The sequence below is a fragment of the Umbelopsis ramanniana genome, assembly GCF_025399195.1.
Source record: "Umbelopsis ramanniana AG unplaced genomic scaffold K450scaffold_22, whole genome shotgun sequence".
Classification (NCBI taxonomy): domain Eukaryota; kingdom Fungi; phylum Mucoromycota; class Umbelopsidomycetes; order Umbelopsidales; family Umbelopsidaceae; genus Umbelopsis; species Umbelopsis ramanniana.
This window is the reverse complement of record NW_026252108.1, coordinates 296128-316509: the sequence shown is the minus strand read 5'-3', so window position 1 is coordinate 316509 and position 20382 is coordinate 296128. Positions and strand designations below refer to the sequence as shown.

The following is a 20382-nucleotide window of genomic DNA, read 5'->3' as shown; positions in this document are numbered from 1 at the left end:
ACCATATCAGCTCGGTGTTGACTGATCCCATGCTTCGTCTACCATGTGGTGTCGTACTCAGTTTTTTCTTCATGGAAGGAGCTGGAGCCTTTGCTCCTCTTCGAACAATATCCGTCCAGGCAACCTGGGAGAAGCTAGAGAGAGCTACAGACATTCTAGAGTGCTTAGTCTCTAAGATTGTCTGTCTCGTAACGGTTGAGATTAGGTTTGAGTGGTTTCTTTGAAGCTGTATAGACTTTTATTGGTTTTCGGCTTTCAGACTCAAAAAAGTGATGAATAGCGGAAGAACCCGGAAGAACCCAGCGTGCTCATGGAAGAAAGCTTTTGCCCAATCGCCGGAGGGCAAAGTGTTCGCCATTTTGAAGGCTAGCATTTATGAAATGTTTAATTCCATTTATAGTAATTATGCTAATATATAACATAATATAACATATAATATTTATTTTTACATAATATAATATATAACATACATTTGCACGTATTTACATTATAAATTGCCATAATAAAATATTAAATTTTATAAACGTAATTTTTAAAATGGCATTATAAAATATAAATATTGTAATAACAAAATAATAATAAGTTAAATTGCAAAGTAATAATTAAATTTTGAAACTACATTTGGAATTAAAATTTAGGTGTCCAAAATTACCTCACCGGCTTCTCGAGTTTAGCCGCTTTTTTTTTTTTTAGCGAAGGCACACATTAAAAAAAAAAAAAAAAGAAAGGCACACACAAGAAAGTCGTAAGGAACGTGACAGGTGGGAGTTCTACCGCTATAGAATGGAAGACAACATCGGATTTGCTGGTTTACCCGAACTCGCGGGAATGATCTACATTGAGAAAATGGATACATATATTCCAGCCACGTACCAATAGGCTCCAAAATTTTATTTGTACTGTCAATTAGCCGACTACGAGAGGAAGGAATATTTGAACTACAAATTATACTATGTTATTGTTGCCAAGGTTATGGCCATATCAGTAAGCACTGTAAAAACAGCAAAAATCGCAACAGAATTCCATTTTTGCGACAAAGTTTCTGACATAAATACAGAAGACCCAAATAAACTCACTGGAAGATGTCGAAGATGATACATCATCAAGATACTGAAAAAAGCGAAGTCGAAAATGTAGAAATATCCCTCAATGAATTTAGAAGAAAGTGACTAAAATGCAAGAAGAAAATGATCATAATGATAACGAAGCCGCTGAAAACCAGTAATTTGGTGCTAATCAGGACCGTAATTGGGAAACACTGATGCAGACAGTTCAGGGAGACTTAAAAAAAGCGTCGAAGACGACTGAAGGCACATAAAGCGTCGGCGGGTACAAACGGAACCTTTTAAAGCAAAGAATCTCCAGGACGACAGCAACGACTAAGAAGGACTCCAGCACAACGCTACCACTCGAACCATCACCATCATCATCATCCAAGAAGCCAAAACCAATGCAGGCTAACTTTCCTTCTTTTTCAACACCGATACCATCGCTACCCAAGAAGCTAATACAAACGCCGACAGAATTAACTTTCTCACTCATATTGTCTGTGGTCAATATACAGGCTCAATACCTAACCCTACATTGGGTGTTTATGGTGAATGCACTTACATCAAAAGGAGGCCAACTTTGCATCTATCCTATTGAGATCGATATTTCGCGCTTACACGGAACAAGTCAATTTGGTAGTGCTACCTCTTCTTCCAGATAGGTTTATGAGAGCACTTTAGCAAAATGCCTCAAATGGTACACATATGCAAGTTACTGTCCAAACTACCGCAGCTGAAAATTGATGATGGGTGGCCTAGCCATTTTCTGATACAGTTTCCAGCAACTCTTGTGATATACCGTCCTTTGTCAATGCAACTTAAATTGAACATAAGTCAGTGTTATATGACCGATGACTTCTCCGTCTGGTCACAGGATACCATTAGGAGAAGACGCAGGAGCCCCGCTTGGGATAGAAGGACAAACTGGGTACTAAATGAGCTGGAAAACAACAGGTTACAGATCATACCAGCTGCCCAACAGAGATATATATGGAACCCGCAATGCATACAACGCCCATTCGAATGTCACGCCGTAGATGACATCCCGAAGCTCGACCACTGGCTGATGCAGAACAAAGCGTACCAGTCCATCAGTATGTCTGCCTGGACAACAAGTAACATTCGGAACTACTGGAGAGATCAGGATTCCAAACCACTGCTAATGCCCCCTATGCGCTTGTCAAGTAGAGGTACGAAATTATTCCAAGTCTGGATGGACCATGTGCTGGAAGCTGCCGATACTACACGAAGCAAGATAACCTTGTTGGAGGTTACTCCATGACAAATTGTTGCATCGAAAAAGGTTATATACAATGGATCCCTTGAAATATCCTTCATCAACATGCCTGATTTGCAAGAAGGAAGATGAAGATGAATACAACTTTGTCGTCGATTGCCAAGTGAAATGGGAAGCATGGCAAAAAGGGTTGGACTTAGTCCAGTACCCCTCATCGAACATGAAGCCACTGGATGTCTGGCAAATATTATTACTTCAGGTTAGTACAACAGTTAGCACAGGGAAGCGTCACCCTTTAGTTAGCATGAGCTCTTTATGGGCAGCCATATGGAAAAGCCATTGGTTTTGCACAATGGAGCAACAACCATGGTCTTTGCAGATGTGCTTACAAACCATTAGATCCAAAGATTTTTTGTCAAAAACATACTGAAAGACTCTCATAACGTTTCGACAGTATATTTTGTTCCCTAAGTACCAATAAATTCCTTGACTACAAAAAAAAAAAAAAAAAACCACAAATGGAACATCGATCTTAATCCTTTTCCCCTACATACAACCGTATAACCAGCTTAACTGGCTTAACAAAACAAAAACAACAGTACCACATCCTCAAATCCAAAAATGAACCCTTCTTGTAAGAGTGTATGCCCACATTATATTTTGGCATGTCGCCAAGTACTTATAGTGTCAATAAAAATCAGTTTGCTTTATAAGAAAAACGGATCCCTCCTAGCTGCGGTCATCATCAAAAGGGTACTGTGCCCAAATACCGTGTTGTTTTAGATGCAGACAGTAGATTATAAGGGAAACTGGAAGCTGCATCAAAGTATGGGTAGGCGACGTCTCATCAATTTTCAACCGAAGCAGTACGGGTGACAGTTTGTCAATGCGCATCGTTTACGGTATCTTGCGTAAATGCTCACTTTCAGACGCTTTTCAGCGTTTTCAGTCGATTATGTGAACAAATGATTGATTCTTTTATGAAACTACCCTTTTCCGTATGCCGTCCTGAAGTCCAACACATAAGTTGACGAGAATTACTGTAACCGCATGAACCAAAATACCCCATGATAAACACTACTCCATGACAAGTTAAATTTAGTTGCAAAAGTTATTAGATAAGTGAATGAACTGCTTGAAGATGACTAGGTTTGGGATGGTGATTATTTCACTCTGAAAATTTTGGCACCGGGAGTTGATAGGCTGAGGATAAAACGAAGACAGCGAAGGAAATAGTTTCTGGCTTAAGGCTCATTGCAATACATCAGTTCAAATTAGAAAACCGCCACAGATTATGTGCATATGGGCCATTGGAGCAATGCAACCAAGTAATGCCAATAGTAATAAGATAGATGCAGCATCTTGAATGGCTTTAATGGTTGTTTTCGCGGTATAGACTATCCTAAGAAACTATGCAAACTTGCTCTCTGATCTGTTTGACCGAATGCTGATATCAACAACTCAATTGTATCAAATTTTTTGTCATTGAAACGATTATACATTCACGTTTACAAGTCAATTCTTTTCGATGTACATCCAAGACCATTTTTTTTTCTTCGTTATTTTTTTTGCATGTCATGCAAAAAGGCGCGTTAGAGTCATGCGCTGACATTTATATTCCATTAAGCTTTGCACTGATAATCTGTGTCGCTATTGATATGTCGAGATTGGTATATCTCCTTCTTATCTGTTTGGAAAGCCATCTAAGCATACAGATGTTTGATTAATTTTTAAGAGTGCTTTCTTACTTGTACCATATTCAATTTTTCTTTGGCAAACAAATACTATTTCAGCACATTTGTTGAAGATGAGGTTGACTTGATACCAAATCTTGGCTTACAGAGGGGACTGAAATTTATTGAACTTCAAGCACAGCAAGGGTTTCCAGCTTGCACCTTTCATTACAGGTACCATATTTAATATCCTGTATCCATACTAATAATGGTGCTGATCCTTGATGGCGCTAGTCCTAGCTATACGTTGGAGCTCTCAAAAGATGGACAATTGAATGTATTCCATAATGCAAACGCTATGTCCTTCCAGAAAATGAGCGTTTCAAAATCGATATAAACTAAAGGATAATGTATTCCAAGGATTTGGATACCAGCAGCTTCATAATTAAAGTTGGCATCGAAGTACATGACAGTTTACTTATCGGCTACAGAAGGGTCAGATACGTCTTTACTCTGCAGGCAAGTGCTACGATGGTACCTTGTGAAATTTACATTTAGAAATAAAAACTGCGTGTAGCAGTAAGGATAGTTTAACTTAATATTGAAGAAGGTGCTTATCGCGCATTAGTAGTCGTTGGTTTCATCAACACTGTTAGCCATCAAGCATTTACAGGTTTATGATATGTACTGCTTCCATTCGTGAAGCTCCAGCATTTATCACAGCGTCAGCGGACCAATAAAATGATTGGCTAATAGGTCATCCCCAGCGGAACCTTAGCCGAGGCACGAGAAGCAAAGGGCGCAGAATGTCTTTAGTGCTGATCGATTCCATTCTCAACGTACAAAACGTTTAGAATGGAAGTAAATATCCTTTCTCAAGCCGATGAGGTGGACCTGAAACTAACCTCGCAACCTGAGAAGTCTCAAGATCAACCGTCATCAGAGACCAGTGTAGTCCAGTCTCGGATCGCAGAATTGCTGGCCATTTTGCCTCCCGAAAAACGACTGGCCGACATTATTTCAAGTCATCAGCAGCAGCCACATGAAGAAACGCTCAGTCAGGTACAACAAGCATGTCATACAATGTCGCAATGGTTAGATGCTGCGAACCTGGTGCTTTATGCCTTGGAACAAAATATATCCGGCGACTTGGAGACGACTGCTTTGCGCCCACTCGATGAAGCCGTTGAAAGTATGCAGAGTTGCGTCTCATACCTACAAGATATTTTGGAGAAAATAGATGAAATGATCGCTTTGGAACAGGAAGAAAATGTGGATCTACGGCAGAAAGTCAACGTCGTGAAACTCTCGATCACAAAGCTTCAGTCTGAATGGTCTGCATTCAAACACTACTTTACTTCTGTGAATAAACAGTTTCGGGGACTTAGGGAAAGAAGGCAGCTATTGGAAACTATGAACGACATACTAGTTCAAATCGACGAACTTTCGACCGTCATATTCGAGTTTCAGGAACGGAGACACGCAGCTGCCGCCGCTGCGACACGAGCTCCCAAAGGCAACAGCGAATCAAATGATAAAGCAGAATTATCGCAAAATGATAAGAACAGGGATGACTTGACCCTTATGCATATTGACTCGCGTGTGGAGCCATTGTTCGCAAAAGTCGATTCCATATACACTCAGCTTGTATCTCCAAGCCCCCCCTACGATCCTGAGGGTATACTGGTCAAAAAACATTTGGTTGTGCAGCAGCAATGGGAAAACCTTCGAATTGAAATAGATGAACTCAAGGATGAGCTCAAAGAAGATAGATGGCTATCGGTGTTCCGACAAGTAGCTAATCAAGTGGATGTCATGATCGACGGCCTTGACAGGGTAGTTTCACATTGTCAACAGGTTGTCAGTATGTTCAGAGATTGGAAATCGTCGGATGTTGCTACTAAGCAGACTTCTACGTCAGGAAACCATCCGTCTTCAGCCTTTGGTTCCTTTGAAAGACTGACGAAAAGTCTTCTTCGAGCATACCCAAAATCGCATCACTCTTCCACTTCTGCATCATCTGTAGCATCCAATTCATCCAACACATCGTCCTCTTCGATGCATCAATCTGGGCCACCCTTGGACCGAGAGAAATTTAGGTCATTGGCAAAAGGCTTTGAAGCGAAGTACAAGTATTATACTCCTGCTATTGACCGAATGATCGGCATGCTTGGCACCGGCATTTCACAGCGAGTTACCCATGATACCCAAGCCAAAACTCGACATAATGCCATTAAAGAACGATGGGAGAACTTGAGATCTGTTATGGACGATTTGCGAGCAAATCAGCTTCCAGAGATTGAAAGAACTTTATCTGACCGGCCACAAAGTCCAGCGTGGTCAGGAACGAGCGAAGATAGTCATACAACAGATCGCAGTGAGAGATCACACAGTCATTGGAAAGGAATAAGGTGCGTAACTTGAAAAACATATGATCTACTACGATTTTTTTTTTCTGTTGGCCTTGTTTATTGGTTGCGATATCATTTTGTAATGATTTTAACTTTATTTACTTTTTGCAGAAGGCTCAACTCACCTTCACCTGTGTCTAAGCGCCCTGAGGAGACTGTAAGAGGAAGGAGCTTTAGCCCAACTAATATAAATTTGCGACCGATAAAGAAAAATCAAAGAGCCAGTCCTAGCCCTGTATTGAACGGCGGTCGACCACCGTTATCACAAACAAATAGATCTACTGACGGTCAGCTGTCTGTTAGCCGCCTGCGGAAGACGCACACTCCAGGAACTAGTCAGAATAAGCCTGGTTGGAATGCGAGTACGAAGGAAGATAGCAAGCAATATATATATGAGCCTTTGTGGAAAAGTGAATATCGACAGTTGGGCGATTTAGATGACAAGGAAGATGAAGAGCTTATGCGACGTGGGCGAACAAAAAGTCCAACACGACTTGGCGGACGTCCAGATGAAAATGACGAGAATGGTGCATCCTGGATGAAGCCAACAAAGAGTACGATTATGCGACGGCGCGCTCAAAGCATGGACCGTGCATTAAGTAGGCAGGCGGAAAATAGACCCAAAACACCAACATCTCGACCCAAAACGCCGAACCCACCAAACAATCGCTCTCATACCCCAACTAAAACTGCTCAACCGCCTTCGAGACAATTTCTATCGCCTTACACTTTCCATGAGCCTATACCTTATCCTGACCGCGACCGCGCAGTTTCACCTTCGTCTCGTCGATCTGAAACGCCATCTCTTATACCTCGTCCTAAGACACCCACTTCGCGACCAACGTCTCCTATGGCTAGTGAGTTAGTTCGACCAGGTAGCCGGCCAAAAACACCGTCGTCTCCCAGTCTTATTCCACGAGCAAGGTCTGCGCTTGGCCATAGCTCACCACCTGTTCCTCCTTTGCCTAAAAGTGTTCAAAGCGAGGAGTGGCTTCCAGTACAGTCTTACGGCTCTTTATTAAACATCACATCTCCGTCTATACCACAGCTATCCAAAAAGTCATCCACACCTGTTTTGAACCAGCGCAGCGCTTACCACCACCGGGCATTCACTCCCAATACCAACGAGATGCAAATTAACATTGATGAGATACCGCACTATGTAGCGGACCCAAAAGACCCCCTGGATGTTGAAGTAGGCAAAATCCTTAATGCCAGTCCTATTGCTATTAAATGTCAGCGAAGCCCACAAGGTGGAGGCAGATACTATTTTGGGAATGATCTAAGTCCCAGCCTAGGGGGAGGCAAGAAAATGTATCTCTGCAGATTGATGAACTACGCGGAAAAGAGTAACATTGACCCATCGCTGCTATCAAGTCGAACAAGAACAAAGCCTACCGCAAGTAGAAACAAGGTTTTGGTGCGCGTTGGAGGAGGGTGGCAGGATCTTGAAATTTTTTTATTGGAACATGCTAGTTTGATGGTCAGCGACGTTGTCGTTCGTTCTTTTACTTCATAATCGTTTTTTAAATTCCAGAGGTTCGTTATCTCAAACCAATAAACAATGCGAATGCAATGCGGTGGTTTATCCTCCACAATGACGTCAGCTGATAACAAGTAGATGAATCCCAGAAATCTCGTTGGGGCCGCTGTGAGTCAGCATTAAAGCAGCTTGACAAGACAGATCGGAGAACGAACAATCATTGGCAGGGTCTGTATTTTCAAGCTCCGTAATCTCCCTATTCCATCTATCTGGTGGCCATGTTCCCCGTCACAGTCTCAATTTTTTCACGCTTCGCCGTTTTTCCATTTGCTTTTGTTCTTTTAACCCTTTACTCCCATTTTTCGGTAAGTGTTGTTTCTGAAGTCCTTATCAGAGAGAGAGCCTTTTCAAGCTTAACATCCCTTATCCTATACCTATTGTACAGTAAGTCGTATGCCCAACACTCGCGAACACTCAGTCGAGACTATTCGAAGAAACAGCGAGGTCATGGGCCACCTGAGGAAACTCATGGTGGTCAACCGTGGTGTAAGTTATTAACAAAATGGAAGCATAGAGACTCAGTGATATTGATATTGCTCGTTGCAGGAAATTGCTATTCGAGTCTTCAGAACTGCCCACGAACTGTCTATGAGAACTGTTGCCATTTATTCCAATGAAGATCGTCTCTCCATGCATCGTTACAAGGTATGTTTGCATTTTTAGTTGGGGCGTGTCAAATGTAAAGGATGGGGGCGGTGCCTTGTTTGTGTTGTTGGTGAGGTATGGGGTCTAGTGATGATGCATCTTAGCCAACAACCAAAGTTTGTGATGTCGGTCTTTGAAATCCGTTGATCTGATTTTGATAAACACCTTCTTTTTTTTTTGTTGGGTGATATCCATCTACTTGTTTAGGCGGACGAATCCTATCAAATCGGTGAACTCGGACAATTTACCCCAGTTGGCGCTTATCTTGCTCAAGATGAAATCGTCAGAATTGCCAAGGAGAAAGGTGTCTCCATGATTCACCCTGGCTATGGTTTCTTATCTGAGAACTCTGAATTCGCTCGCAAAGTCGAAGCTGCTGGTATAACGTTCATCGGACCTTCATATGATGTTATTGAAAAGCTTGGTGACAAGACTAAGGCAAGAACTATTGGTATGATAATCACGTTCACACTCCATGGCAATTTCCGTAACTCAACCCGACCACTAACATCTGTTTCCCACGATTTTCTTAGCTATCGAGGCAGGTGTTCCGGTCGTCCCTGGTACCCCCGGTCCTGTTAGTGAGTTCACAGAAGCTAGAGAGTTCATCAAGGAACATGGGTTTCCCATCATCATCAAGGCTGCCATGGGTGGTGGTGGTCGTGGTATGCGTGTTGTTCGTGATGAAGCCTCTCTTGAGGATTCATTCGCTCGTGCAAAGTCGGAAGCTCTTTCCGCTTTTGGCGACGGTACTGTATTCATCGAACGCTTCGTTGACAAGCCTAGACATATTGAAGTCCAACTTCTTGCTGATCGTGCTGGTAACGTCGTTCACTTGTTCGAACGCGATTGCTCAGTTCAACGTCGCCATCAAAAGGTTGTTGAAATTGCCCCTGCAAAGAATCTCGATCAAAAGGTTCGTGAGGCCATTTTGAACGATGCCATCAAGATTGCCAAGCAAGTCAAGTACAAGAACGCTGGTACCGCTGAGTTCTTGGTCGACAGCCAAGGTCGTCACTATTTCATCGAAATCAACCCACGTATCCAAGTTGAACACACTATTACCGAAGAAATTACCGGTATTGACATTGTCGCAGCCCAAATCCAAATCGCTGCGGGTGCATTACTCCCACAGTTGGGTCTTACTCAGCAACGCATCCACCAACGTGGCTTCGCTATCCAATGCCGTGTTACAACGGAAGATCCTGAAAAGAATTTCCAACCTGATACTGGTAAAATCGAAGTCTACCGCTCATCTGGTGGTAACGGCGTCCGTTTGGATGGTGGTGCTGGTTATGCTGGATCAATGATTCTTCCCTTCTATGACTCTCTGCTCGTCAAGTGTACTTGCTCTGGTTCTACTTATGAAGTTGCTCGCCGTAAGATTGTCCGTGCTTTGGTTGAATTCCGTATTCGCGGTGTCAAGACCAACATTCCATTCTTGCAACGTCTTTTGACTCACGACACCTTCGTCACCGGTAACTGTTGGACTACGTTCATTGATGATACTCCCGATCTTTTCAACTTGGTCCAATCTCAAAACCGTGCTCAGCGTATGCTTGGTTACCTTGGAGAAGTTGTCGTCAATGGTTCTTCCATCAAGGGTCAAGTTGGCGAACCTAGCTACAAGCATGAAATTGATTTGCCTTCCATCAAGAATGCCTCTGGTAAGGTTATCGACGCCTCCGTAAAGCCTACTCAAGGATGGCGTAAGATTATTGTCGAGCAAGGTCCTGAAGCTTTTGCCAAGGCTGTTCGTGCTTATCCTGGTTGTTTGATTATGGACACCACTATGCGTGATGCTCATCAATCTCTTCTCGCTACCAGAGTCCGTACCATTGGTAAGTCATGAATTTTTTTTTATTTTTTTTTCCTTATCGAAATTTGCGTGGACAACCTTGGACTCACTTAATTTATCATTTCACATAAGATCTCTTGAGAATTGCTCCCATTACAGCGCATGCTCTTCAAAACGCTTTCTCTCTAGAATGCTGGGGAGGTGCCACCTTCGATGTTGCCATGCGCTTCTTGTATGAGGATCCTTGGGACCGTTTGATGCAGCTCCGTGAGGCTATTCCCAACATTCCTTTCCAAATGTTGCTCCGTGGTGCCAACGCTGTTGGTTATACTTCCTACCCTGACAACGTCATTTATGATTTCTGTGACAAGGCTGTCAAGAGCGGTATGGATATTTTCCGTATCTTCGATTCTCTCAATTATGTTGAAAACATGAAGCTCGGTATCGATGCCGTCAAGAAGGCTGGTGGTGTTGTTGAAGCTACTATCTGCTACACAGGTGATGTCTCTGACCCATCCAAGCAAAAGCACAATCTCGAATACTATGTCAACTTGACTCAAGAGCTCGTCAATGAAGGTATTCATATTCTTGGTATTAAGGATATGGCTGGTCTTCTCAAGCCAGAAGCCGCCACCTTGCTTATCGGAACTATCCGCCAAAAGTTCCCCGATTTGCCCATTCACGTTCACACACACGATACCGCTGGTACTGGTGTCGCTTCTATGATGGCTGCTGCCGCTGCTGGTGCTGACGTTGTTGACGTCGCCATTGATTCCATGTCTGGTATGACTTCGCAACCCTCTATGGGTGCTTTGGTTGCCGCTCTTGAGCGCACCGAACTTGGCACTGGTATCCGTATGGAGGATATCCAGGCTCTTAACTCCTACTGGGAACAATGCCGTATGCTGTACTCCTGCTTCGAGGCAAACGTCAAGTCTGCCGATTCTGGCGTCTACGAGCACGAAATGCCTGGCGGTCAATACACTAACCTTATGTTCCAAGCCCAACAATTGGGTCTCGGTACTCAATGGAGAGAAATTAAGAAGGCTTACATTGAGGCTAACCAACTTTGCGGTGATATCGTTAAAGTTACTCCCTCATCCAAGGTCGTTGGTGACTTTGCTCAGTTCATGGTCTCCAACAATCTCACAAAGGAGGAAGTCATTGAAAAGGCTGGCTCTTTGTCTTTCCCTACTTCCGTCGTGGAATTCTTCCAAGGTTACCTTGGTCAACCTTATGGTGGTTTCCCCGAACCTCTCCGAAGTAAGATTATTCGCGACTTGGAGCGTCTCGATGGTCGTCCTGGTGCCACTTTGGCTCCTTTGGATATGGCTAAGCTCAAGGCTGAACTTGTTGAAAAGTATGGAAAGGGTATCCGTGATGTCGATGTCTCCTCCGCCGCTATCTACCCCAAGGTGTTCCATGAATACCGAGAGATGTTGGAGAAGTACGGTGATCTCTCTGTTATACCCACCCGCTTCTTCCTTAGCAAGCCCAAGATTGGTGAAGAATTCAACGTTCATATTGAGGAGGGTAAGATGTTGATTATCAAGCTTCTCGCTGTTGGTCCCATCAATGGTACTGGCAAGCGTGACGTCTTCTTTGAATTGAACGGTGAGGCTCGTGTCGTTGGTATCGAGGACAAGAGTGCAGCTGTTGATCACATCACTCGCGAGAAGGCCAAGCCTGGTGTCGCTGGTGAAGTTGGCAGCCCTATGAGTGGTGTTGTCATTGAGGTTCGGGCAAAGGCTGGTGCTCATATCAAGGAAGGCGATCCGGTCTGCGTTCTCTCCGCCATGAAAATGGAGACCATTGTTTCCAGCCCTGCATCTGGTATTGTTGAGTACATTCCTATCGAGGAAGGAGATTCCATCATGTCTGGAGATTTGGTGGCTCGCATTGTCAAGGACCCAGAAGCCAAGCAAGAGTAGAAGAATCACAATAGATGATAATGGCTATTGTTAGTAGTTGTTTGCGTAGTCTGTTAGTCAGTCATACCTCCATTTTTTGCCATACACGCCTAACTCAGCAGTAAAAAAAAGATAAAGTTTTTTGTTTTCCAATCCTTGACAATTCCATTTTCTTTTGATCGTAGGTCCTTTCAACAAGGAATGGAATGAAATAGTAAGTTGGGCTCTTTACCGGCCTTGCTTGAATAGGCCACACTCGACCGATATCCAGGTTACAATAACAGAAACAATCATGACAAATTTTCAAGCGCTCTCGTCTGTAACTCCGTACTGAGCCACAAGCAGACAACTGCCGCTCAGCTTGAATTGCTGACTTCTCCATTCTTACGATGTTTTCCAAAGCGTCAACATCGTCTTGGAAGAATGAGGCCTCGACATTAGAGTTGTCCAATCAATATACCGAGAGTAGTAGACAAGCCGAAAAGTCTACTTTTCGGTCTGCGAACAGCCTTGCCCAACCTAGCCCAGTCGTGAATAGCGAATGGTCCGACTTCAATTCCAACCTTCAAGGCAGCGTCCCATTCACACCTGAACTGTCACAGTATAGCATAAGGGAAACCCTTTTCAATGAATTAACGAACCCTGATGACTCAATCCAAATACATGAGCTACTTCAGTCCCGAGAATATACTGATGCCGTCTACTCCCCCAGTCCATCACAGCCGTATATTCCAAATGCACCTATCCCTTCCCAGCAATCCAACCTCTACCTTGCCAATTTAATAGAAGCAGAGGATATTGAAAAGTACCTGTCGCAAACAACATATACAGACGACGTATACTCTCTCCCCGTATTCTTTCAGCAGCTGATTCGGGAAGCGAAGGAAGAGATTGCTGAGAATAAATCAAATTCCGATGAGACTGAGCATGTGCAAACAGCTCTCAGCAGGCTGCGAATGGTTCGAGATCATATATTATCGCGAAATGATGGGGATGTCAGGAAAGCCTCCACATTGCAAAATTTGAATGTCGATGACCTGGAGAGTTTCTGGAATTATCGGTAGATTATGCCAGAATCTTCCTCCATGCTTATAGCATAGATATCTGTACATGAGCGTACAGTTAGGCTCCTTTGCGACATATCTACTGTTCGTTTTTTGTATCCGTAGCTTAATTATTGTTTCTGTTGTACAAAGCTGATTTGCTAATAAATGTATATTCATCTGGCATTTTCTATTTTACATCCCATACTTCACCTGCAATTTGGACCTTATGGTATCAATCGTAATTAAGAAGCGTAATATGCAGGTTCATTAGCAGAGAAAGACGAATTGTTGAAAAAATTACGATAGAAAAACTACTGAACGTTGTTGAGTTAATTCATGGAGCGAATGTATTTTCACACTCACGAGCATCATGACATTATTTTCAATTCATTCGTATTTTCACTAGTTAGCTTAATAACTATAACATTGTCAAATCAGAGGTTCAAATGCAAAGCAACAAGGCACATTGAAATACCCACACTCAATGCTTTTTGTTTCTTTTGGTTTTGAATTCTATCATACAGTAAGTGCCGGCTCAACAGCTATGCTGTCTATAAATTTAGAGAAGAAGAACCGTTGTTAGTATTAGTTGTCCATTGTTGGCCCATTATAGCTGAAATAAGAACGATGTGTAGTGTAAATTGCTCCTTTACATATAAAAAATGCTACCTGTTGACATGAAGTTGGTTTGTCATCAGTAACAGTATAGCAACTTTGGTCTAAGAGCCGCATTTTAGAATAACATGACGTTTCGATGCAGAAATGCATAAACGCTGTTACCCCACAGTCAAGAGCCAAATTGTCTACTTTGCTTGAAGTGACCTCGATTTTTTGTACAAATTAACTACGGAATAAAGTCATTGATTATAAGTATCTTAACAAAGGGTTCAGTAATGACAATTATTCATAGTAGGCGAACTAGTTTCGCTTTATAAGCTTGCTACCTCTAAGTGCGATATGATGCTTAGAAGTATCTGGTAATAGCTTGTGATTGATTCTAATATGAACCGAGACTGCAGTTGGCATATCAACCAAAGATCGGCAAGATATACCAAAAGTTGGGACAACGTGTTGTTGAAAACGATTTTCATTGTCCAACTCTTTTGTCTTCCTTCTTTCTTTACGCTCGATCATCTGCACATTACCGTCACCGTCTACTGTCAGATTTTGACAGCTCGTTCAGGATCTACACTGCAGATCAGATCCAAAATTGCTAACTAAGTAAAGGTGATTGATACTGCTCTCGCTCTGTATGACTAAGGATTATTGGCTTACTTAGAACATTATGTAGTATTTGGCAGGTCCAACTAGGAGAAAAAGAGAAGCAACCGTACGATCAATCATAATTTTAGAATCTAATACGACTTACATAATGTTCATATCACGAGCCACGTCTACAAGCGTATTCAGGAGCGGCGTGTCAACCGCAATGGAGCCACTAATAACAGCAGAGTCCCCATCCATCATTCGGTCTGCTTTAGCGGCTACAGCCGCTGTAACACCTACTGCAAACACCACTGATAATATAGTTGAGCAGCATGGGCCGCTTCACAATAACTCAATCTATATATGCCTCCCTATCTTCTGTGCGGTTGTAGCCAGTCTGTACATTTCAGTATGGGTTTGGAGTTGTCATCGATCGTGGCATCGAGAACACAGAGAAGCCAAGAAGCGTTTAGATCACTGGCGAAACCATATGCTTCTAACAAGAGTAAGCACACGGTTGAGTAAGCATCTCCATGAAATCAAGTGGCCATCCCAACATGCGCTCCCAAAGTGGCGAAAGGAACGGCCGGATTCTACCTATGGTGTTCGGCGAGACACATACATGAAGGAGGATGGCAAAGCTGACTACTCACTGTATGGTGGAGATACCATATCTGTCGAGTTGCCGTCTTCATCTACTTTTAACCACATTCCATTTTCCCCTTTACGGCATCACAAGTCACTCAATGCCAAAACGCACCGTTCTCCCAAAAGTTCGCATAGACGAGCTTGGAGATCTCATGATTTACGCAACTTCAATCCTGTAACCTTCCGCATTCCAACCGAACATAGCTGGATAGCTTCATCTACCTCTTCTATTTCAGTTGCTGGCACAGCCTGTTCCGGTACAACAACCATTTTCGAGCGAGCAGGTAGCGACACGAATAGCATACAATACCCAAATGAAAAAGTATAGAATTTCGCTGTGTCCTCTTAAACCAGAATTACAATTGTAATAGCTGCATGCAAATTGACGTCCGCTAAAGAAAAATAAAGTATACATTTTGCAAATAGTTTGATCGTCAACGTTCAACATTCAGTGTCTGGCAAATTATGCATAGGTACAAGGCTAGGCAACTAAAGAAAACAAATTGGTTGTAGGTGGATGTATATTATGAAACAAGTTTAAACCCTATCATACTTCCATACATCAAATGAAGAGAAAGCTTCTAGTCATTTTTGCATGGACTAAGATGTGGAAGGCAACGGCTGTAGATATTCTTGGAAATCCGACAATGGCCGATTACTCCTTTCATTTAAGGGGTCAACTACTTGTCCGTAAAGCAATTCATGATACTGCTTGTATCTTTGCTTGTGAATCTCTAGATCTTCATGAACCTCCACCACTCTGCCAGTAGCCCGTAGTAATGAATCATGTTGCAGTCGCATGGTGTCCGTAACATCTATACAGGGGTCGTGTGCTGTTATGAGTACCATGGCTCACAACGGACAAGGTGTACAGTAATCAATTCTCATACCTTTGGGTCCAACGTTCTTATGTCTTGACATTGATGTTATGGTAGCCTCAATATCCTATAGGCAGCATGGTTAAGACTAAAAAATATCCCAAGCAATGCAGAAAAACTAAAAGCAAATAAATTGTGCAACTCAGCTTACCACAATGTTTTGTCGGTAACGTTCCAGCCTGATTTCAAAATTTCGCGCTAACAAGGCGAAATAGCTACCCAAGCAATAAAAATTAACATATGTCGCCCTTTCGATGTTGACATGTAAGGAAGAACAAATGACACCTACTTATTATGAACACCATATCCAAAAGCCCATCGACTTTGGTGATTCAGCTTCTTGTAGTTATCGACGATTTCACTCGCTTGAACCACGTTTCGATGTTGGTAGTCCACCCCATTCCAAAGTTGTTCGATAATCTCCAAATGACCTTTCAGTCGACTATGCAGACCCTCCATTTGCTAAAAAGGAATAAATTGAAGGATTCAGTACAAACAAAGCCCAACTCTTGCAGAAAGTTACCCGTTACCTACTTTAGTCATGTTCTCAGTATCCTTCTTAACTCGTTGAATCTGCTCAGCCTTGCTGACCATCTTGTTCTTTGTCAGAAAGTCGCACACCTGCATTTCTGATTTCATGTACTTTTCAACTTCATCTAGCTGATTCCTAGCATCATCTGGCAGTTCAGAGTGTCTTGTTATAGGCTCAATCTTGTCAAAGGGAAATGTCGTGGATTGTAGAATCATCGCTTGCTGACCACTTGTTTCGAACATCATAAATTAGTGGCCATCATCGGGAAATGTACTTGATTAAACAGTTTTACTTACATCATCTTTCCAGGCATGCCAGCATTAGCCAAAGAAAATTGAATTTCTTGTGGCATTGATATAGAAGTAACTTTCATTTGTTCTAATATTTTGTCGAATGAAAACTCTGATGGTTGAGCGGGTACTTGAATTGTAGGTATAGCAGGTGCAGCGCTTGCTGAAGTAGTGGCCGCACCAGTAGTTGTAGCAGAGTCAGCCTTTTTTTCAGATGTAGAAGGCCCAAAGCTAAACTTAGGTGCTGTGCTGGTTGCTGTGGTTGTCGTGCTGGGAGTAGTTGCAGTGCTCGTTCCGAACGTAAAGGTCTTCGCGGCGGATCCACCATCGGCCGGCTTACTAGTAAGCAGCGAAGGAGTCTGATCTGCTTTGGAAGTACTAGTACTACTGAAGGAAAATGTTGGCGCTGCGGATGATGTAGAAGTGGTAGTGGCGGCAGTGGATGGTTCAGATTTGAGGAAACTAAATGAGCTACTTTCAGTTTTTTTCGGTTCAGAGGTGGGGGTAGTAGCTGGAGTTGCTTTTGTATCTGATTCTGCAGGTTTCGTGAAAGAAAAAAATGGCTTGGAGGCCGCAGAGCTAGTGGCAGAAGGTGTGCTTGGCGCGCCGAACGAAAATCCTCCAATTGCTTTTGGTGGCTCGGTCTTCGTTGGAGTCGATGCCGGAGAGCTGGCTCCAAAGGAGAACCCGGAGGTTGATGCGTTTATAGCTGGAGACGCTGGTGTAGCAGAGCTCGCTCCAAAAGAAAACCCTGAAGTTGAGGCAGTTGGCATCGCTGAAGTAGCAGGCGCAGCAGTAGCATTTATGCCAGACGATGCACTACCAAACGAAAAAGATGTTGCAGAAGGAGCAGCGGGCGCTACAGATGGAGGCATTGTAGCTGATGGTGTACTGGTAGCAGCCATTCCTCCAAAAACGTTTCCGCTTGCAAATGTGGGCTTATTAAGTGGGGAGTTTTGGTTTAATCCGCTCACATCGGATACCGCTCGTCGTAATGGAGATTGGAGCGCGTTATTGGACGCTGCGCCAAATGGAGATGATGCAGCTTGGTTACTACCAAAGGCGAACTGTGAAGTTGGCACGGAGGATGTCGGTGTCGTGGTGGAAGCAGGCTTGTCAAAAGGCGATGCTACGGCTGGCGGATTGCTGGCTCCAAATGAAAATGCATTGTTTTGCACTGCTTGACCAAAGGTTCCGGTTGGTGTACTCGGTTGTGCGCCGAACGGACTTGCCTGTGGAGGAGCACCAAATACCGACGTATTTTGAGCAGTATTATTTGTACCAAAGCCTAGCGGTGATGGTTTGGCGGGTTGTGATGAAAAGTTAAACGAGGGTTGCTGGTTGGTTGGAGTGGGAGGCTGAGGAGCAGCTCCAAACGTAGATGAAGGATTTCCAAATGCTGGAGTGGGAGTTGCCGTATTCGCACCAAAATTGAAGGATGAGGTCGCAGTTGGCGTAGTAGGAGGAGCAAAGTTGAAGCCTCCAGGTGTAGAGGTGCCTCCGCCTGGGAGTTGAAAAACAAAATTCACCTGAGGATCTTTGGTATTCTTGGCTGATCCGCCCGCTCCAAAGCGAAAAACAGGTTTACGGCCACTAGAAAGAGATCATCGACACATAGAGTTAGTCATGTACGTAACGTACGATGGTAGGCGAGTATAGCTAGCAATGTAGGTTACCTCATAGCGCATGCAAGCAGAATTCCCAATTCACGCGCTTCCACAAAACACACATATCAAGTTTTGTGACTGCCAGAAAAATTAGATTTTACTAATTGAAAAGATGACATGTACAAGTTTCAGCGTGAGGCAGGAAGTTCGCCGCAGCTGGGTAACTGGAGGCAAGAAGCGCAACCGCAGTATCGTTCTCTTTTGATTTCCATCTCACAGAATGGTAAGCCAATGGATGCATCGACTATCAATCCATCCATCCATCCAGCTACTAACTCATCCATCAGGGTAAAGTACACGGTTCCCTCGCTCGTGCTGGTAAGGTCAAGTCTCAGTGCCCCAAGGTCGCTAAGCAAGAAAAGAAGAAGCCCGTTGTTGGCCGCGCAAAGAAGAGAATCATCTACAAGTAAGTAAAATTGTTTTTGCAATGAACAGAAACTGGCAGGTCAAACAACAACAATAGCACAGAGCGACAATATAATATACCATCATTGAATTGGCAGACTGTGTGCTTTGCAGCATTCGAACGATTCACTACCCATCAACAAAATTATGTCGATTTCGAGCAATACAAATGCAATGCCTTCCGACAGTGGGAAGCAAAATCAATGCTCATAGCTATAAACCACGCTATTTGTTACGACATGTCACCAGTAGACAACGCATGTCATTGTCATCGATGAGAACGGAACTTTCATCTTCGCATCTTCGCAACTTGACCTGCCACAGTTCCCATACCTATCTTAACTACTTGCTGACATCTCACCAATTTCTTGCAGCCGCCGCTTCGTTAACGTTACCACTGCTTTCGGTGGCAAGCGCAAGATGAACCCTGCTCCTACCGCTGGCCCATAAATGCATTAGGGCTCATACTACTGTATTTTGTTTATAGTTAGCAGTGAAGTCTTTTTTTTTTCCTTAAAGAAAAAATATACAAAGCGAGCAATGTACACCTCGATTCAAAAACACTATATCGCCTGCGTCTGAATAGTAATTCGTTTGACTTTTGGTTGCATTCGTGAATACCTTTACTCCGTAACTTTGGGCAAAATGTCAGATCCTGAAAGCGCTGACTTATTATAAAGTGAAGGCATTGTAGATAGCATGACTCTATAACACAGTTATACTACCACATGGTCCAACGACATGCACGCGGCGTCAACGCAGCTCTTACCGTGTCAGTGAAAACTTTAATATCTTTTGAGGCAAGCTGTCAAACAAATTTTCATCGTTGATCAAATTTCTTATTCCGTGTGCGTTCCACATTCTAGTATTTGTATCGTAATGCGCCGATGATGTACGGTGCTTAAACTCCTCTGATTCGCTTGACTGTCTTGAAGGGATGAGTAAAGCTGCGGACTACAATCCTTTTTTTTTGGCTATGGATTACCGAATCTTTTCCAATTCGTGACTCCGCTGATTTTCACCACCTTGCGCGCTGTCGGATGATCTTTACCCATTTCGCTTTTAGAATTCACAGTTGTATGGGGGCGATGGGGGCAATTAACCATTTACGAATGACGTAGATAAAGTTCTGGAATAAAGTATTGCTCTCAAATCTACGTATAGAATATTCCATTTCGACCGTGCTCAAAGGCACTCATACCTCCATTAAGTATCACGAAAAGGAGTTGTGCATAATAACAGACCCCGCCGATCTCTGTTGGGCTAGAGCGTCCTCGAACACCCATGGACCACCCTCTAGCCAAGTTACAATGTAGTAGATTATATAATCACTTGATATGCCAGAAAACCAAGGTATACAGACTGAAGGCGGAGAACACAGCGTGAATCGAAGGCGTGGACTTGTAGTTACCGTCATTTTTGAGTCGGTGCTTCGAAAAATTCT

General features: G+C 43.2%; 10 protein-coding genes across 10 annotated transcripts; 8 read left to right on the top strand and 2 right to left on the bottom strand.

Moving 5' to 3' along the window:
* Window positions 1-274, top strand: K450DRAFT_238225 (uncharacterized protein). The gene has a single exon (XM_051588559.1). It carries the CDS (start codon window positions 30-32, stop codon window positions 222-224), a length of 195 nt encoding a protein of 64 aa, XP_051445388.1. The 5' UTR covers window positions 1-29; the 3' UTR covers window positions 225-274.
* Window positions 275-1762: 1488 nt separating this feature from the next.
* Window positions 1763-2280, top strand: K450DRAFT_238224 (uncharacterized protein; the record flags this gene model as incomplete). The annotated part of the gene is made up of 1 exon (XM_051588558.1): window positions 1763-2280. A coding segment is annotated over one exon (457 nt), but the record flags the coding sequence as incomplete, so codon positions are not given.
* K450DRAFT_238221 (uncharacterized protein) lies at window positions 2213-2810 on the top strand. The gene has a single exon (XM_051588557.1). It carries the CDS (start codon window positions 2363-2365, stop codon window positions 2714-2716), a length of 354 nt encoding a protein of 117 aa, XP_051445386.1. The 5' UTR covers window positions 2213-2362; the 3' UTR covers window positions 2717-2810.
* Window positions 2811-5773: 2963 nt separating this feature from the next.
* On the top strand, window positions 5774-7990 carry K450DRAFT_238218 (uncharacterized protein). Its single transcript, XM_051588556.1, has 3 exons — window positions 5774-5816; window positions 5881-6370; window positions 6482-7990. The coding sequence occupies exons 2-3, from the start codon at window positions 6018-6020 to the stop codon at window positions 7887-7889; spliced, it is 1761 nt and encodes a 586-aa protein (XP_051445385.1). The 5' UTR covers window positions 5774-5816; window positions 5881-6017; the 3' UTR covers window positions 7890-7990.
* Window positions 7991-8170: 180 nt separating this feature from the next.
* Window positions 8171-12434, top strand: K450DRAFT_238215 (uncharacterized protein). Its single transcript, XM_051588555.1, has 6 exons — window positions 8171-8218; window positions 8299-8399; window positions 8460-8558; window positions 8766-9009; window positions 9092-10399; window positions 10489-12434. The coding sequence occupies exons 2-6, from the start codon at window positions 8307-8309 to the stop codon at window positions 12285-12287; spliced, it is 3543 nt and encodes a 1180-aa protein (XP_051445384.1). The 5' UTR covers window positions 8171-8218; window positions 8299-8306; the 3' UTR covers window positions 12288-12434.
* Window positions 12435-12589: 155 nt separating this feature from the next.
* Window positions 12590-13495, top strand: K450DRAFT_238212 (uncharacterized protein). The gene has a single exon (XM_051588554.1). The coding sequence runs from the start codon at window positions 12656-12658 to the stop codon at window positions 13328-13330; it is 675 nt and encodes a 224-aa protein (XP_051445383.1). The 5' UTR covers window positions 12590-12655; the 3' UTR covers window positions 13331-13495.
* A 1246-nt stretch (window positions 13496-14741) lies between these two features.
* K450DRAFT_271222 (uncharacterized protein) lies at window positions 14742-15494 on the top strand (the record flags this gene model as incomplete). The annotated part of the gene is made up of 1 exon (XM_051592997.1): window positions 14742-15494. One exon carries the CDS (start codon window positions 14742-14744, stop codon window positions 15492-15494), a length of 753 nt encoding a protein of 250 aa, XP_051445382.1.
* A 483-nt stretch (window positions 15495-15977) lies between these two features.
* Window positions 15978-16567, bottom strand: K450DRAFT_238210 (uncharacterized protein). Its single transcript, XM_051588553.1, has 3 exons — window positions 16334-16567; window positions 16196-16259; window positions 15978-16111 (listed from the first exon to the last, which is right to left on the bottom strand). Exons 1-3 carry the CDS (start codon window positions 16501-16503, stop codon window positions 16019-16021), a joined length of 327 nt encoding a protein of 108 aa, XP_051445381.1. The 5' UTR covers window positions 16504-16567; the 3' UTR covers window positions 15978-16018.
* Window positions 16568-16772: 205 nt separating this feature from the next.
* Window positions 16773-18827, bottom strand: K450DRAFT_48091 (uncharacterized protein). The gene is made up of 2 exons (XM_051593818.1): window positions 18543-18827; window positions 16773-18459 (listed from the first exon to the last, which is right to left on the bottom strand). The coding sequence occupies exons 1-2, from the start codon at window positions 18545-18547 to the stop codon at window positions 16869-16871; spliced, it is 1596 nt and encodes a 531-aa protein (XP_051445380.1). The 5' UTR covers window positions 18548-18827; the 3' UTR covers window positions 16773-16868.
* K450DRAFT_238200 (uncharacterized protein) lies at window positions 18543-19563 on the top strand. Its single transcript, XM_051588552.1, has 3 exons — window positions 18543-18756; window positions 18821-18939; window positions 19313-19563. The coding sequence occupies exons 1-3, from the start codon at window positions 18754-18756 to the stop codon at window positions 19386-19388; spliced, it is 198 nt and encodes a 65-aa protein (XP_051445379.1). The 5' UTR covers window positions 18543-18753; the 3' UTR covers window positions 19389-19563.
* The last annotated feature ends 819 nt before the right edge of the window (window positions 19564-20382 follow it).

Excerpts from the sequence above, each read along its gene's own strand:
- K450DRAFT_238225 (XM_051588559.1), top strand. The coding sequence starts at position 30 with ATGCTTCGTCTACCATGTGGTGTCGTACTCAGTTTTTTCTTCATGGAA.
- K450DRAFT_238221 (XM_051588557.1), top strand. The coding sequence starts at position 2,363 with ATGGATCCCTTGAAATATCCTTCATCAACATGCCTGATTTGCAAGAAG.
- K450DRAFT_238218 (XM_051588556.1), top strand. The coding sequence starts at position 6,018 with ATGCATCAATCTGGGCCACCCTTGGACCGAGAGAAATTTAGGTCATTG. Across the intron at positions 6,371-6,481 it reads AGTCATTGGAAAGGAATAAG|AAGGCTCAACTCACCTTCAC; the intron begins GTGCGTAACTTG and ends TACTTTTTGCAG.
- K450DRAFT_238215 (XM_051588555.1), top strand. The coding sequence starts at position 8,307 with ATGCCCAACACTCGCGAACACTCAGTCGAGACTATTCGAAGAAACAGC. Across the intron at positions 8,400-8,459 it reads TCATGGTGGTCAACCGTGGT|GAAATTGCTATTCGAGTCTT; the intron begins GTAAGTTATTAA and ends TGCTCGTTGCAG. Across the intron at positions 8,559-8,765 it reads TCTCCATGCATCGTTACAAG|GCGGACGAATCCTATCAAAT; the intron begins GTATGTTTGCAT and ends CTACTTGTTTAG.
- K450DRAFT_238212 (XM_051588554.1), top strand. The coding sequence starts at position 12,656 with ATGTTTTCCAAAGCGTCAACATCGTCTTGGAAGAATGAGGCCTCGACA.
- K450DRAFT_238210 (XM_051588553.1), bottom strand. The coding sequence starts at position 16,503 with ATGGAGGGTCTGCATAGTCGACTGAAAGGTCATTTGGAGATTATCGAA. Across the intron at positions 16,260-16,333 it reads GGATATGGTGTTCATAATAA|CTATTTCGCCTTGTTAGCGC; the intron begins GTAGGTGTCATT and ends TTGCTTGGGTAG. Across the intron at positions 16,112-16,195 it reads GTTACCGACAAAACATTGTG|GATATTGAGGCTACCATAAC; the intron begins GTAAGCTGAGTT and ends TGCTGCCTATAG.
- K450DRAFT_238200 (XM_051588552.1), top strand. Across the intron at positions 18,940-19,312 it reads AAGAAGAGAATCATCTACAA|CCGCCGCTTCGTTAACGTTA; the intron begins GTAAGTAAAATT and ends AATTTCTTGCAG.